The sequence below is a fragment of the Schistosoma haematobium genome, chromosome 1 (genome assembly GCF_000699445.3).
Source record: "Schistosoma haematobium chromosome 1, whole genome shotgun sequence".
Classification (NCBI taxonomy): Eukaryota; Metazoa; Platyhelminthes; class Trematoda; order Strigeidida; family Schistosomatidae; genus Schistosoma; species Schistosoma haematobium.
In genome coordinates this window covers 18,350,511-18,368,361 of record NC_067196.1, presented here as the reverse complement: position 1 = coordinate 18,368,361, position 17,851 = coordinate 18,350,511, and the positions used below count along the sequence as shown (strand labels likewise).

The following is a 17,851-nucleotide window of genomic DNA, read 5'->3' as shown; positions in this document are numbered from 1 at the left end:
GATGGAAGACTTGGGAGCATTCACGTACTTAGCTAGCATCATTGATGAACAACGAAGACCTAGTGAGAACGTGAAGGCACGAATTGGCAAAATAAGGACAGCATTCCTACAATTGAAGAATATCTGGGACTCAAAACAACTGTCGCACAACATCAAAGACAGAATTTCAAGCACCAACATCAAAACAGTGTTATTGTGCAGAGCTGAAACTTGGAGGACTTCCACGATCACCAACAGGAAATTAAGGGTATCTATAAACAACCGTATATGCAGGTTACTCTGTATCAAGTGGACAGACGCCATCAGCAATGCCTGACTGTAGTAGAGAGAAAACCAGCTGCCTGTAGGGATTAGGAGATGCTGGGTGGTGGTTAGGGCACAATTCACAAAATGATCTGACCGTGTTATAAAATCAGCAGTAAATTGGAATCACAACGGAAAGGAGAATGGGACTAACTAAAGATCACATGACGCCGGCGCCTGGATGCACTTGGTGATTACTGGGAACGAAAACTGAGGACAGACTTGGCTGGAGATTCTCGGTCGGTAAACTATTCCGCAGGGGAGCTTATATGCTTACATTTCTGAAATATAATTATATTTACGAATGTATGTGATGCCTCAACAAGTTAATTACGAAAACTAAGTGTTTGAAATATTCTGCCCTCAACTATAGAAGTTCGATGAAGGGTTCCAAACAGAAGATTATTTAAACATTCCCACTTACTTTGGTTATCATCGTTAAAGGATTATAACCCCTATGACGATGGAGCGTATAGGCAATACAAACATATCAGGAACACATGCACGAAGGCTATAAGAGAAGACAGGCTTCAGTACCAAACAAAGCTTATGGACAAATTCGCCTCTAACCCTAGAAGCCTATTCCGTTATGCAGCCTCTCTTCGTCAAGCCAAAACAGGAGTTTCTCAACTGCTAGGTCCTAACGGCCCGACCAACAACGATGGCGACGCCGCTAACCTTCTGGCGGCCCATTACTCTCAAACATTTCAACCGGCTGATATCAACTTTATTGACGACAGTTTCATCTGCAATTCCACAGGACTTTCTGAAGTGGACCTAAGCGCTGACTTGGTGTTCCGGAAACTGCAGCACTTACGACTTGACACTTCTCCTGGCCCGGATATGGTTCATCCTGCCATACTGAGGGAGGCAGCCTCAATCCTGGCAACGCCGCTTAGCGTGATGTTTTCACACTCGCTTAGCCGAGGCAAACTACCGGAAAATTGGAAGTTGGCTCACATCACACCAATTTTCAAAGGTGGTCGACGCAATGAACCTTCAAGTTACCGGCCGGTAGCTCTTCTGTCGTTACCTTCAAAACTCATGGAGTCCCTGATATGCGACGGTTTAAATGACTACCTACTGTCCTTAAATTTCTTCTCACCCCAACAGCATGGTTTCAGGAAGGGTTACTCTTGTATAACCAACCTGCTGACTGCGGTGGACAGATGGACAAGCATCCTCGATCGCAAGGGAAAGGTTGATGTCATTTACCTTGATTTCTCAAAAGCTTTTGATAAGGTTAACCACTTGTGTCTTATCAACAAGCTCAAACGACTAGGTATCAAACCACCTCTAATCGACTGGCTTACTTCATACCTAAAAATCGACACTTTAAGGTTAGGGTTAATTTCACTTTATCTCAAGCTATGGAATGTTCTAGTGGGGTCCCCAGGGCTCAGTACTAGGGCCTCTTCTCTTCTTGATTTACATAAATGATCTTCCTCAACAGGTAACGTCAGACTTATTACTTTTTGCCGACGACGTGAAACTTTGGAGAGAGATACGCAACCAAGACGATATACAGGCTCTTCAAGAGGATCTGACTCGACTTCATAGTTGGGCAGACGATAACGGACTTACCTTTAACACTTCTAAGTGTAAAGTAGTCCATCTGCGACATGTCGCAAACTACAGTTACAACTTAGGAAACTCCTCTCTAGTAGTATCCCAAGTCGAAAAGATTTAGGAGTCCTGGTGCCCCATGACTTAAAGTCTTACGCTAACTGTGACAAAAATGCCTTCCGAGCAAACCTTGCACTGGTAACGTTGAGGCGCATTTTTGGTCAGTTTGACGGAAGAACTTTCCACACAATCTTCAATAGTTTCATCCGTCCCCATTTAGAGTACGGAAACATAGTACTCCCCCCCTCACTCCAAAAGGATAAGGTCACTTTGGAGCGTATCCAACGGCGAGCCACGAAATCAGTTCGAGGACTCAAATCTAAGCCTTACGAAGAACGCCTCCGTTCACTAGACCTTTACCCACTAGAATATAGGCGTCTTAGAGGTGATTTATTAATGGCTTATAGTATTCTTAACACTTCTGGACATCCTCTTAAACACCTACTTAAGCTTAGTTCGAACAATAACCTAAGGGGTAACACCCAGAAACTGGAAACACAACATAGCAAGACGGAATGTAGACACAACTTCTACTCCTTAAGAGTTGTCAAAAGCTGGAATTCGCTGCCGGCCGAGCTAGTCCAAGCGACTTCTCAGGAGTCCTTCAAGAGGCAACTTGACCTATTCTTAAGGACCAAGGACAGCATCGCACTATGATTTACCAATTTCTTTTCCTCTTTTATTGTTAACATACCTAGGTTCCTGCCTGGAGGATTTGGTGATCCCCTGCTACTAGACACGGAAGCCTGTTAAGCGAAAGCTTCTTCTATTCCGTCCACAACCATTTGAACCATTTGAATATTATATACAATCCCCACGCAAAAACACTCTTAAACCGACTTTAGGACCAAAAAACGTAGGTGTTGATCTAAATGAAGTTACGAAAAATATTCCTGACCATCAATTATAAGCTCCTTATATTTCCCTCATAACCTTCTTAGATAATTTGTTTTCTTGTCCTACGACTTTACATTTCACCTCGAGGGCTTTTGGCGCCACTGTGTCAAACATGTCTTCAGGTTTCCAAGGTAAGTCTATGTCCTGACGTCTTAGCTCTCCAGGAAAATGTCGGAAGTTATATATCGGTGGTTTAGTAGAAAATGTCCTTAAAGATGATTTAGTCCGCGAGTTGTCTAAGTGTGGTGAAGTAGTTGATGTGTGGGTTGCCAGAAACCCACCAGGATTCGCGTTCGCTGAATATGTAAAGTCATCGGATGCCGAGAAAGCAGTAAGATCTCTTAATGGTATCAACGTTTGTGGCTCAAGAATCAGAGTCGAGTTCGCGCACGGTGGTCGTACTAAAAGCGGTAAGCACTGTTTTAAACGTATTCGAAAGATGGACTACGAATTAATTGTACAACGTAACACGGCTTCGTCTTCATTTAAATTCAGCTATCGGGTCAGCGTTTCATGGTGGTCGATCAAGTGGCAGGGGCTCATTTAGGCGTCGAAGTTCTCCTCGTCACAGTAATAGGGATTCGTCATACAACGGTCACCGTCATGCTGATTACGATCAATTTTCTTCCTTTCACTCTTCAGAAATAGCCAGTGCTGCTACTGCGTCGGGCTACCCCTACGGGGTATCAGGCTACCAGTCCGTGCTGCCATTTCTCCCATCTACGGAATTCATACGATCCCTACAAAGTCAGTCACGTCGTCGGTCATCTCCTGGGAGAATCCAGTTTCCAGTGAACCAAAGAGGACATTCTCCAATATCACGACGAAGGTAATAATTTCTGCCAGTGCTCACTTTCTTAGTTCTAACTCCTACTACACTATCCATCTGGAAATTTTGATATATTTATGTTGTCTCTCATCATTAATAGACTACTGTATCTATCAATTTACGCTAATATGAAAGGTTCGTGAGCAAAATTTTTCAAACTCGAAGTATGTGTTTAAAGAGTGATCGCGATAATGATAAGGGGAATATCGTCACATCGTGGGACTTAAATTATCGACGTTTAACTCGAAGCTTCTTTCTTTGCTAGTGTGGAAGTTATTCGTCTGAAGAATCTTAAGCATTCATACCATAATTACCTGACATCGAGGCCTTATGCTTATAACTTAGAATACTACCTGATCACCATACTTCAGCCAATATGAATCTAACAGTGGATGCTACACATATTCTTCGATAAATCACCTAGATTTCAGAAGTTATTCTCAGTATTTAAGTCTGCGTACGTAAACATTTACTTCAAACTCAAAAATTGGAAACTTTTACTTGAAATTAAGTTTCTTCGTTACTTTATACCAACTGTCTAACGCGCTGCCACAGTCTCTACGATGCTTATTTTTGGTTTCTTTCAGGAGTCGAAGTCCACTAGGTGTTCCAGTGGGAAGACCACGAGGTCGAAGCCCGTTGGAATATAACGGTAGGAGTATGAGTCGCCACCTCGACATGCGCGGCCGTGGAGGCTACACTGACTTTTCACGCTCTCGAATACCCAGGGGGCCTCGCACAACCTATTCACCGCCTTTCGTGAGAGAAATAAATGGTAGACATGATGAATCACGTGGACGAAGGGGTCGAGACGATCGTCGCCGACGTTGAAAAATGCTACTGGATCCCAAGACAAAACATTTCATAAATTTATATTCAAATGATATGAAGCTAAATGCATTTAGTTTTTATCCATCTAGTTTTCAAAGATTTCTTAATTGTCATAGGCTTGCCTAGATGTCATCGACGTAATTGAACGAAAAATTTGTTCATTCCCATTTCCTTCCTGTATTGTATTACCAGCTGGTGGGCTCGTTATATTAAATAATAACCATTTTTACGGATAGATGAAAGTGAAAGAACAAATTACTGCATCGAAACATCTAGTTAGTCTTCTCATTCATTCATGTTTGCATTCATCGTTGATCTGTCAGTATATAGTAGTCGTAACTATTTGGTATCTATTTGTCAGTGTTGATACTCATCATTATTTATGGTGCTTTGGTACTTCAGTTCACAGTGCATTTCTCCAACATGACCTCACCTCGAAATTCAACCCATCCTACTACTTTTCAATTTAGTGGTTTTTACATAATATCCAAATTGTTAGATAACATCTTGAAGTAAATTACTGGAAATACCAATTTTTCTTATCACTCATTAGTTTCATATCTAATGAGAAGATCGGTTCTGCGCACGGCAAACTCACCAGACTACTTTTATGTGATTGAAAGTTCATTGATCTATAGGCCATTGTAAAGGTCTTTATGCTAAAATAAAAGGCAACTTACGATACAACGTGTTATCCAAGCCCATTTCTTAGATGTCTTTCTACTGCTTTTCAAATACGAAGCATCCTCGATTCAGAGCGTGTTGACTTCGCGACTTCTGGGGTCCCAAATATGTCATATTTGTGGACTTTTAGTCTTTCACAAACTCCGACTGTTTAGACTATCTGAAGACAGGTCAGTTGCCCAAACTACAATGTGCTATCGGATATCTAATAGATGGAATAATGATAAGAAGCCCTTCAACTTCACGTTTAAATCACGAAACCATTATTTGGCGAATGCAAAAATCGTTACCACTAACTTATGCCAGCCACATGGAGTAGTTTTTAGCGTTAATCATTCCAATCGCCTACTTGTCTACATCAACGTCTATATAATCAGTACTATTTTGGGACATTTAAGGAACAATCGGTTGATGAGCACAAAATCGCCGGACTATCTAATTGTACATCGGTCTACGCCGTGTACTTTTAGTCATGAATCTTCCATATTACTAGTAAAAATATGGAGTGCTTAAATCGCCGGTACACTTGAAGTATTTACCATCTTGGTCAGTTCACTAAGTCGATGTTTTTGTCAGATTTTTGATCCGGTTGGAAATAAGGTTAAATATACACTGTTGTTGTCCACCATTGTGATAAGTGATTGAATGCTCGAACAACACATGCAAGATTCATTCAAATGGCTAACAGCAATCGAAGCAGTATTCATGAAGTTTATGGAACGGTGAAGTTATAGAATAAAGATTTGTGGATGAACCTCATCACATGCGTAGTTCAAATTTTAATCGACCAATTTGATAGGATATTGATTTTCAAGTTCTTCACTCTGAATTCAGCTAAATACGGTGGTTCACCAGAGAATCGAAACTTTTATGACTTATGTTTAAGCCAGTCACATTAACTTAAGGTCCCTCAAAAAGCTTAGTTAAGTCCTATTTATACCTTTTAAACTGAAAAAGATTTTCCCATCACCACTCATTTTTAACAAATAGGAAAGTCTATAAATCCACTGACGTAGTTTGAAGAGTTGTGGACTTTTGAGGTTTTTTTTAGCTAGTAACCTCATGCACAAATACTGATACAAATGAGCACCAAAATAAGTTTGCGACACATAAATAAAAGAATAAAGTTGTAAAGAATGATAGAATACAGTCAGAAATACTTGGTATTAAAAACAAGTGAACGAGAATAGTGTACGGAAGGAGACACAATTCAGTTAGAAGTACAATCAAAAGAACTTTCATTTAAGTAAACCTGTCGATTTTGCAAAAAACGTAGAAAGAAACTACGTCAGCATGCCAATGACTGCTGTCTTAATTCGTACCTAATAACTCAGGATACTCAAATGCATCATCTTCAACCAAGAAATCATGATGGGTCGGATTATTCATTAATAAACGCCTATCTGGTTTTCAAACCATGCGCACTGGTACGTTTTCTTAAAGGGAATTCTTCCAGGGGGTCTGAAAACATGGAAGTTTTAATTTATCGTCGTAATTCTCCTTTTTCTTCAAATATTCTTTGACTTGAAGCATTTCGACTCTCCGATAGTACCTTTGATGTAAAACTTCCTACGTTTGGCTTGACAAATTTACACCCGGATATTCTATTTCATGTTAGGACCCGTACTCTACGATTAAGTGGATTTCTCATAACTAGACGGCTACAACTCGTTTTATGCTCACAAATCATACGTCCTAGATTTATATTAACTTATTTTGACTTAATAGGGATTAGTTAATACGTCTACGCCTCGCGACCATATGCATAACTTAAGGTAGGTGTGTGGTTTTTCTTATACTCAAGATGGTTCTCAGAGAGTCATCTCAGGAACTTAATTCAAAAACCTATAACACATTCGGAACTACGTCTATCAACTACTCCACAGAGTGACCGATTACTAAACTTATCAAAATTGAGAAAGGTTCAGTTGTATCAGCAGTTTTCATCGATTCGTTCCTTTCTTTATTCAATCTATCATTTTTCAGAGGCTGTTCCCATGTCTTGACACATTGAGTGGACTGCAAGCTACGGGCATCTTTCCTTCATACATTATACATCTTATAAGTGTAAAACAAGCAAAACGTGCTACAAATTCAATGTTTAACTCGAGTGCTTTCAATAAACAAAGCAGGTTTCTGACTGTCAACTCATCGGATGAGCATCGGCTACTAAACCACCGAATAACAAGCTATAGTCAGTACAGTTATAAGCTCTGTCGACACTTCGTTTCCCATAGTTAGGTTCCCAAATTCTGCGAGAATCATATGTAATACATATAATTTTCCACAGACAGCATGTTTCCGTTCGAATGGAATATTACATTACTGAATCTCTTTATTATTGTCCATTGAAGATGATTTGTAGTATTTCTTTTGTACCGTGATAACATATTTCTTGAAATGGCCTTTTTATTTTGTTGATTGTTCGGTTTTTCCCATTTGATCAACATTCTTGGACTGCAGTGCATTTCCTTGCCACTCATACAGTAGGAAAAACCTGTCCAGTTTAAAGTACTTTTAATAAGAACTCAAGTGACATCAACAAATAATCAAATTCCTGAATGAGGTCTTTCAGTCAATGAATGATAAAAGTTAATTATCTAACAAAAATATTGCATTTGCAACACTGAGAAATGTGTTCTCTTCCAAATGTCAACATTGACTAAATTTATTTAGCCTTGTTTCCAACGATATAAATTATTTGTAAAATGCGACTACTTCGAGTTCATTTTTCATATCTAAGATCCTAAATGGAGGTGCAATAGTGTTACTAGTCTCTGCAAATTCAGTGGTATTTTGTCTCCGTTTATTCGGTGTATTCAAAGTGCTTCTGAGCATCGTTCTTAAGCTGCAAGCGGAAAAGAAACACTGATGCCAATGAAATTCACATATTGTGCTCTCAAATTCATCTACATTTGTCAACTGCTGTGATTAGTAGTTGTCTGTTTATTTAGTTTTGATTCATTTGTGTGGCTTTACTGAAGAAACTTGAACCATTGTAAAGTAATTAGTATTCGCTTATTAGCTTTTTTTAATGTCATGTAGCTAAATGACTTGTTTGTATCTATTTGGATACCACAAAACTGAAAAAATACTAACTTAATAATCTCACGTGATTATAATTTCGAGTCGACACGCAACATTGTGTAGTACTTGGTCCTGTCATTCTGTAATGGATTCGGGACAACAACAAGACCGTTTTACTTAACACAAAACCACGCTCACCCACGACGGAATCAAACAATATACTTTTTTGGAAGGCTACTTGTTCGGATAAGAGGGAAGTTCATTTGCTAAGCGAGATAGGTCAATAACTGACACATTAGGACTGAGTGACTGATGGTCGCACTTTAATAAAGTACATCAGGCGATTATCAATATTTTGACTAGTTCACTACCTTAACGTCCATTTGACTTCCAGTGCATTTCAGTTGCACTAGTTAATTCTCTCATTTGGCTTTTGCTCAGCATTAGTATTTAGTTTTATTGTGTACGAGTTTGACTATTTCTTTAGCCAACAGTTGCTGAATGCAATCTGTATATAATGGAATAAATGCAAACATGAATCAGTCTCCCTTTGTTTGTACCAAATAAATCTTTCTGATAGATTCGCCTTTTGGAGTAGTTGGATATAGGAGAGAACAAAGTTGTGATATTAGTGTATCAAAGTGCATTAGAAAATTACCGTCGATATCACGTATATGTCTTTTACATGGTCAATTTTTCACTAGTTGATTATATGAAGTAATAATAATTGGTTATGATTATCTAAGTAGTACTGATTTTTAATACTCGAATGGGAAACCTATCTATTGGTGTACAGCCATGATGAGCATCTAAAAATGAGATATTTCACTCAACTTATATTTCCTTTTATGTCTGAATATGAATACTTAATTTATTCCAAAAATCAGTTATATTGCTGGTATGAATTGAATTTATCTTATTAACTGAATACTCATGTGCAGTGGCGCTTCCCACTGATTGCTTTTGTCAAGCTGTTCTATCCTCTTTTAGCATTTCACATATTGCCTTAAAATTTGACTAGGACTTGTCCTAGAGCCTGGTATAATATCCCATAGTAATTCAGCAAATAAGTGGTGCCGAAATCCTGAAGTGTAATGTCTGTTTTTTGAAAAAGTTTATCTGATCAAAATATGCGAAAGTATACCTCACGACTAATCAAATCAGATAGTTTTTTGACCAGTTAAGTGTCAGTTTTTTGTTCCCGGGCTCTACTAGTTAAAATAGCTAGAGATTACTATACAGTAATAAGGATTTGTTGAAGTGATCTACTAAGGGACCAAAAAATGATATACCAATATTGTTTTTCCTACTGATAACAGAATAAGAGAGGTATTCGATGAGTCGAGACTTGAATGTAGTTAGATATAGTATCTATGTACCTGGGAAATTCTATGGTTGCAATGACTGCTATTAACTTTGGAAAGTGAATAACGTATTGGTGGTTGAAAGCTGTTCAAGGCTATTAGAAACAGTCTCCGTGAACTAGAGACTGAGGTGTTTTCTAGAATATCCTATGGTGCAGTTCAACTGGCCTCCGTCCATTGAGTCGTCCTTGACTCGACCACTGCATAATTAGGCCACTGATATCACATCCGTGATTCGTACTGAAGCTAAATTCACTGGGACTTCGGCAGCGGCGAATGGAATAATTAATGACAATCTGCATTCAGAGCTGTCGTTTTTCGATCTTGACATTACCATTCCAACCACGAAATGTCTGTCCAAAACCTTTCACCTACCAAGGTTTACGAAGTCAGTTCATCTCACCAGTTTCCCCTAATGAAGTATATATCAATAAACGGTCGTAATGTTTGGACCAAGTAATTTTTTTAGGCGCTTTAGAAAATCTTCAGGTATGATAATCCAAGACTTGTTATTAACGAAGGGTCTAAATGGTGTATGGTGCTGAAGGATACTTGTCTCATTTGGTGACTTGGTTGGCAAGTAATAAGACTGAAACTTTCTTCAATAACAATAAAATAACCAATTTAAATTGTACTACATTCTAAAGGCCCCAAGCTATAAAGAAAACAGTTGGCTTCAGTACACAGTGAAGTTTTCCTACTCATCGGTCACTATCCGTCCATAAAATACGTTGGCTTCAATTCGCTGGTGGTAACCGGTCATTTATCTCCATTTGTCAAATTCGTGTTTGGTACCACAAAGTATATGGGGTCGCTGTAAACGAATATGTTGCTCAACATTTTGTTACGTTTTTCGGGACGGATGTCCGACAAAGTCATTGAAACTAAGCATGCAAAATATATATGTGCTCGATCAAGGTTGTATTTCATAACATATGCTTATGGGTAAACCAGTTAATTCCTGTTTTGGTGTATCCTACTTATGCCTTTCAACATAAGTAGTCTGTAACACCAAACAAATGTGGGATGCATGACAGAAGGTTAAGGAGATCGACTTGAAAAGAAACGAAGAAATAGAAAGAAATTGTAAATTGGAAGAATCATACTGAATGGAAAGAACAATTGATGGTAGATTTGCAAATGAATTATTTAATGTATGGTTCTCATAGTTTACAAAGGTATCCTGTAATTTTGTACTAGATATTAAGTTGATTTTCCCCAACTGAATGTTCCTTCACTACACTAGTCTCATCTGTAAGGTTCTATGCTTACTTTAACATGGGCCACGCATACTGACTCTCTGCGTGCTTCTATCTACAGTGGCGACAACAATATTGATATGATATATGTCCATCTACCAGCCAACCTTGTCATGTGAAACAAGGTATATATGCTGTGTCTCGTGTTCGTTTTCAACACATACCAGAATATATTCCAACATCTTACCACAATGACAAGAGGAAAGCAGTTAAAATTTCCAAGTTAGTGCTTACTTTGTGACACGGTTTGATCATTTTGTGAATTGTGCCCTAACCACCACCCAGCATCTCCTAATCCCTACAGGCAGCTGGTTTTCTCTCTACTACAGTCAGGTATTGCTGATGGCGTCTGTCCACTTGATACAGAGTAACCTGCATATACGGTTGTTTATAGATACCCTTAATTTCCTGTTGGTGATCGTGGAAGTCCTCCAAGTTTCAGCTCTGCACAATAACACTGTTTTGATGTTGGTGCTTGAAATTCTGTCTTTGATGTTGTGCGACAGTTGTTTTGAGTCCCAGATATTCTTCAATTGTAGGAATGCTGTCCTTATTTTGCCAATTCGTGCCTTCACGTTCTCACTAGGTCTTCGTTGTTCATCAATGATGCTAGCTAAGTACGTGAATGCTCCCAAGTCTTCCATCAAGTGTGATATGTTTTCTGCCTGCGTCTCATACGAACTTCTTTTAAAACTTTCGTCATTTGACCTATGGGATTCCATTGTATTCTGGTGCAAATCTTTCATTAAAAAAGTAGCCAAATCGTCCATATGGATCTTGCTACTCTAAGCCTATAAACAACGCCAGTGAGATTATGGAAGGAAGTGTGCTTAGCCCATTACTCTTTCTCCTACTTATTAACGACGTGTGTTCACTATTTCAGTACAGTGAAACTTCCCTTTTTGCCGATGACCTGAAAGTGGTTTATTCACTCTCGTCACCTTTCAAAGAAAACGATATTTCAGCGGCAACCCTAGAAGACACGCACAAGTTACACGAATGGACTGTGTCGTAGAATCTATCGGTGAGTGTTGGTAAGGGTGGATTCACTCACATTGGCAGAAGACTAAGCTAAATCTGGTTCTACACAAACACGTACTAAAACTCCTCACCATTCGAGTGAATGTATAGTAGCAGTTTGGACTTTCCGAGCATATCACATCTAAAGTATCCAAATCAAGAAAGCGGATTGAATTGTTTATGATAAATTTTGTTAGTACTTATTACAGATTATTATTATAAATTCTTGGATACGGTATTTTAGTTAACTGTTGTAGAATTATGATTAATTTATGTGTAAGTGTATTTATCTCTGCTATCAGAAGAGTAGACGTGAATACGTGAATGCTCTCAAGTCTTCCATCAAGTGTGATGTGGTTGCTACTTGCTGTGTTGTACTTTAGAATCTTGTTTTTCCCTTGCAGATAATGAGGTGTCCTGCCACAGCATCCGCTACTACATTGGCGAACTTCTGTATTTTTTGTTGTGTATGCGGTAGAGAGACCAATTCATCTTCGAGGTCTAAATCAGTCAGCTACGTACAAGGCGTCCACTGTGTTTGGTATTTTTGAAAAATAAAAGTCTCCATAATCTAGTCAACAACTAGCAGAAAGGGAAAAGGTGGAATTAAGCATACTCATCTGGCACTAGTATTCACTTGGAGTGCATCTTTTAGTTGTCTTCTGTGCACGACTGTGCAACTCAGCTCTTCTTAGGAGCTTCGCATTATGGTGACCAATCTCTCATGTACGACACCATGCTGCAGAGAGTTATACAATATTTTTTTCTATCGAAATTCAAATTCTTTCCTATAACTAAGGAAGTTGATACATAGAGATGAGGTTTGATCAAATGTTTGCTTAGTAATGATCTCCAATGTCGCGATTTGGTCGGTACGTGATCTATCTTTTTGAAATCCAACTCTTTGGACTCAAAGATGGCTGTTGACTGAATCTTTCGTTCTGTTGAAAAATTTGGCCAGTACTGTTAACGGTATGATTCTTCTGTGGTTCTCACACTTATTAAGGTTTTCTTCCATATCTTGATGATTTGTCCTTCTTTCCAATGTGTTAGTACTTGTTTTCCTTTCTGAATCCTTTTGAAGAGAACGTGAAGTATCGTAGTTATTTATGAATCTGAATTCAGTGATCCATTTGGTCCGCTATCTGGTCCTGCTTTTTTGCAATCCTTGATTTTTCTGATGGTCAAGTTGATTTCTTCTGTTGTTGATGGATATAATGTACAGGGTGATCTTAGTGTACCAATTTATATGTCCAGTGGGTTCTGTAGTGTTTGTCTCTTCAAGTACTTGATGTGGTTCTCGGTTACATGATCCGATGAAACCCATGTACCTTTGCGTATACGTCTGTGGGCGAAAATGGTGTCACCTAAAACCGTGGTAATGAAAGTGAATAGATCTGTCAGTCTCTCACCATTCTCGTTTCTCTCTCAGTCCATATCATCCGATGATGCGTCCACACCCGATGTTGGTGTTCAGATTTCCCACCAAAATGGTGTGAATTTTTCGTGAACAGTTCTCTACAATCAATTATAGCCTCTCATGAAACCGATTGTACTCGTGTTCACTTTTATCATTTAGGGGTGCGTGACACTGGATGATGCTCATAGTGATGCTATCATTCGTTCTTCTGAAGGATGACTTGATGGTCGTGAAGCCATGAGATTGTCAATCCGTAAGCGACTCTCGTATTTGTGTAGAGAGTATCAGTAGGGTTTGTTGTGTTTGTTGGGCATTTGCTTTTCTGTGATGAGAATACAATCACAACTTTACTGAAGTTAGTCTTTTGTATCAAGCTTGTGTTCAACGAACTTAATTTACTGAGAACACGACCAGGTTGTATGTTCTCATTAGTGTGGCTATTTGGAAGACCCTATCGATCTTCCATATGTCTATAATAATTGTTGCAGTGGTTGTCATGATTCCTTCCGATAATGTTTGTATATCAGTTTCGTGACTTCCTAAGAATCTCAGGCTTCTCAATTAGGTGTCATTACTCTACAACTTTCAAATCAAAGCTTAAATATAATAATTGGTTTATTTTGTTTAGTTCGTCAGCGAGGTTATTTACGAGGTAGGGCTGCTAACCGTACGATTAATCCTCCTGTTTTACACGGATTTAGAACCGGTGACACCCGTCGAGAGACTCGAGGCATAGTTGTTAATATACGCATTTTCGTTTTTGTCTAATTTGGGTGTTGTTTGGTGATAATACCGTACTATAATGGTACCATTTTGTCGCATTGTGTAATATTGTACTGTATGAGCAGCAGTCAGTCTGCCGTTTTTTCTGTTCTTTTCGATATTTACTTGAATACATATCATAGTAATTAATAATCCAATGCATAGACCGCTGGGCTTGTTAACATTTTACATTTTAGCTTAACTAAATGTGAGATAAACAAGCATATTTACTGTGTGGTAAGATATTGTTACCTAATCGGTCGAATATGCATGAAATTCAGACGAATTCATGGTTCATACTTTAAATACCAACAGTTTGTCCTACTTTTGTTTCACATGTTCAAATCTATTTTTGGTGTAGATGATTAAAAGTAGTCACTAGAAGTTTTATCAACTTAGTTACAAGTTTGTTCATGTTTTGATAGTAATTTCGCTCACAACTTCCCCTAGTCACTTGGATCTTTATCGCTATTCCAAACTCGAGGAGATCAACATTGAGCTGTTATAACTAAAAGTTTAGTATATTTTCATAGGCATGTCACTCTGTACAGCCCTATAAAAATGCGAAGGTTTAATTTAATGTACTGTAACATTTCTGTCATTTGACGTTGTTTTGTTGTTTTTTCTACACATATTGAAATGCCTAAATACTTTAATGTCCTCTCCAGAAACTAAATTTATAAGTCTTATCTTCTACATATCTGTCAATCTTCAATATGTAGCGTGTTGTGGAGGGGAGCAGTGACATCTAAGCGTGATACATCGAAGAAAAATAAATAAGGGCAGTAAATGTGCATTCAAAGAAACACTTAGAAATTCTTGAACAAAACTAATCTAAAATTAGTAGCGAGGACATCTCGTTGAAGTGAAAATATATGACATTGTACACACGTTTTCAAAAGTTAGGATTTTGTTCTCCCTTCGAACACGATTCTTATTACATGCTTTTTGGACTGCCTAGTAAATGTGATTCTGAATGTAAGAAAATTGAAACAAACATTAGTTGTTGTCTGATGTAAGAGTTGGTCACTTATGTTCAGCTTGTAAAGCACTAAAAACATTACTAATCCCATTGATTTAAATATTGATGTTTCGATAGTCTTAAGTACCGGCTGATCAGTTTATTTTTGAAAATTGCTAGCTATTTCTGGGTATGAACTTGTCCAGTTCAAAACTAGATCACTCAAGTTAGACACATTAAAGATCTCTATTTCGCAAATGTTGCTAAGATCAAGTCCTACTGAACTTTTTATTAAGTCTCATTGAGCAAACAAATGCTGGACCGATTATTTTGTCATTTTTAAAGTAAAAATTGTCTGACCAATAATATTAGTTACGTTGGAATCGGAAACTGACTTTTTTCTTCAAGAGTTTTATTGTAAGCATTATTACTAATACAAATTTGGTTCATGTTGACCGATACACTTCAATTTGATTACCAACTGGATGTAATAATAATTGTGTAGTTGAATATTGGTTCGTATTCACTGTTCTTTGAAGTAATTTGGCGTAGCGTTACTAGTAATCGATTTTCATTCATTGCCAGTTTACCTACAATTAAAGTCTTGTGATAATAAAATCTGCATAAAATCAAATTTCTCAACATCAAAGGTTAAATTACTCAATATTGAAACGAAAGGAACTCCCTTAGCTGGAAATAGTCTTTTTTGTCCTTTTCATCGATTACATATTGTTCTCCTTTGCTTATTTATTCATTGGCAGTTTTATCTTTTTGTGTTGTCTACTATTTTTGTTGTCTAGTCATACCCTGGCGACTTCGATTTAAGTTTAGTAATAAATATAGCTCAAAATCAAATATATAAACGTGTATGTGATAGATGATTGACATAGGACATACTATTACTAATTTATGGTTTGATTAGCCTAGTTGAATCAATACCTTGTAGGTAAATTTAGGCTTGGTTACTAAGTTACATTTTTCTAATATTTAAAAGATGCTAACTACCGAAGAGAGATACTAACAAGTTTGAAGAAACTGTCAAATTCTTTTAGATTTCCAAACTTAACCCAACTGATATTAGTCGTTGATGAAATTATTTTTCAAATTATTCATTTAAATGTGGCTATTTCACTGAATTTCACAATTGTCTGAATTTACTTGCACATCAAATCTTATTTCATTACCAAAAAATCATTGAAAAATAAATTGAACTCACATAGATCAGAATGTATTTTCTGCTGCACTGTCGGGAAATATATTGATTGATATACGAGAAATTGTTGACAGTCAGAAAAAAATAGGATCTATTCAAATGATTAGAAATATCATATTACATATGATAATTTTTACAAAATCCAATTCATTCGCTGTTATCATTTGTCTATTCGTTTACAATAGTTGTCGAACACAATTCATCACAAGCTATAATAACATTAATTTTAAGCAGAAATAAATGGTGGCTTGCAGTGGAATCCGAAATACACGTTTCATCATATTTGGAACCCTCCTGGTAGATGTACCTGCATCAGAGTTAATGTTCACTCTGCGATTCGAACCCAGTACTTTTCGCTTCAAATACCAATGCATTAACCCTACTAGCTACCGAGTCCAGAGAACTCATTTATACAATGGGTGATATATTCTAATTCAATTGATCAGTCTTAAACATCAGTGGGAAGATTCAAACAACCAATACTAATAAATTATTAGTAATTTTACTTCTTTCTAGTAGTTTGTGGGACATTTTCACAGTTTGTCTCATTGTTATTTTGTTTACCCAATACTTTGATTAGTGTGTTTCTATTTCGTTTCAGGTTAATAATCTCTATTCGACAACAATAATACATTGAATAATGAACACTAGTGAACAAACCGTCGATCGACCATTTGTTACTACCGATGGAAAAATATGGCCAGCAAATGTTTTTGTACCTTGTAAAAGATACTATTGTATTAAAGTTAGTCGATTAGTTTTTTTGTTGTTTCTCATCCTGTTTTTGCTTATTGAATTTTTCTTAACATTAGCAGCAGTACTTATTAACACTTATCGGTATGATAATTAGTTAGTTATACAACAGAGATAACCGTTTCATTTAAATTGATTCCCATTATATTCTCCCCGCAGCAAATCAGCATCTTATTTTCAGTCTTTTATGTGTCAGGTAGATATGTATTGTTTGGGAGATCCGAACTGGGAACGAACAGCTTTTAATATTTAGTTCTAATTAGTTTTCCAACTGATGACAAGTTCGCAACAAAAATTTTCGGTCTTTCAAACTAACGAGAGAGCAGTTTCAGTTGTGACAATAACATGTATTTATCCGAGGTCGAAATGTACTACCCTATCAGCTCACACCATTCCACACAAAATCCCCTACTATGTTACTTTAAAAGAAAACATTCTGTCTCATACAGAACAACACTTAGATCAGTTATCTATTATTGTTATTGTTATTATTATTATTATTATTATTATTATTATTATTATTATTATGTTAAAGTGAATACTCACCTATATTAAGAATTTTACGTCAAATATAGACATAAGATTAAGCGAATTACAATCTCTCGATTTACTTGGCTGTAGGTACATACTCAGCGTCTTGAATGATATATGTGCTGTATTCAGATATAAAATTGATAGGTGCTAGTAATCTCAAATGTTATAGTCATTGTTTTTAATACGTAGGTAGTTTAGTCATTTATGTTTATCCTAACGATCAAAGTTAAACCATAAACTTTTCTGTCTGTTTTCAAGTGCTATCTGGGATACCACTATACTTATAGCCACTCGTACTCATTGCCTAATCGTGTTTACTAATCGGTTTTATAGATTCTTGATGGTGTTGTGCAATAGTAAGTTGCGAT

The 17,851-nt window shown here is 37.2% G+C and overlaps 1 protein-coding gene across 2 annotated transcripts in view; it reads left to right on the top strand.

Annotated features, from left to right (window-relative positions):
* Window positions 1–2,797: 2,797 nt before the first annotated feature.
* TPRG1L_1 (Tumor protein p63 regulated) overlaps window positions 2,798–17,851 on the top strand; it is a 28,156-nt gene continuing 13,102 nt past the window's right edge. The window contains exons 1-5 of one of the 2 annotated variants that reach the window (XM_051212076.1): window positions 2,798–2,957; window positions 2,991–3,236; window positions 3,322–3,655; window positions 4,243–12,566; window positions 16,798–16,941. In XM_051212076.1, the coding sequence (XP_051073313.1) occupies window positions 2,939–2,957; window positions 2,991–3,236; window positions 3,322–3,655; window positions 4,243–4,486 (843 nt within the window). In that variant the 5' untranslated portion in view covers window positions 2,798–2,938 and the 3' untranslated portion in view covers window positions 4,487–12,566; window positions 16,798–16,941. Of the gene's footprint in view, window positions 16,942–17,851 lie in introns of both variants that reach the window. The other variant, XM_051212077.1, reaches the window with a different exon arrangement.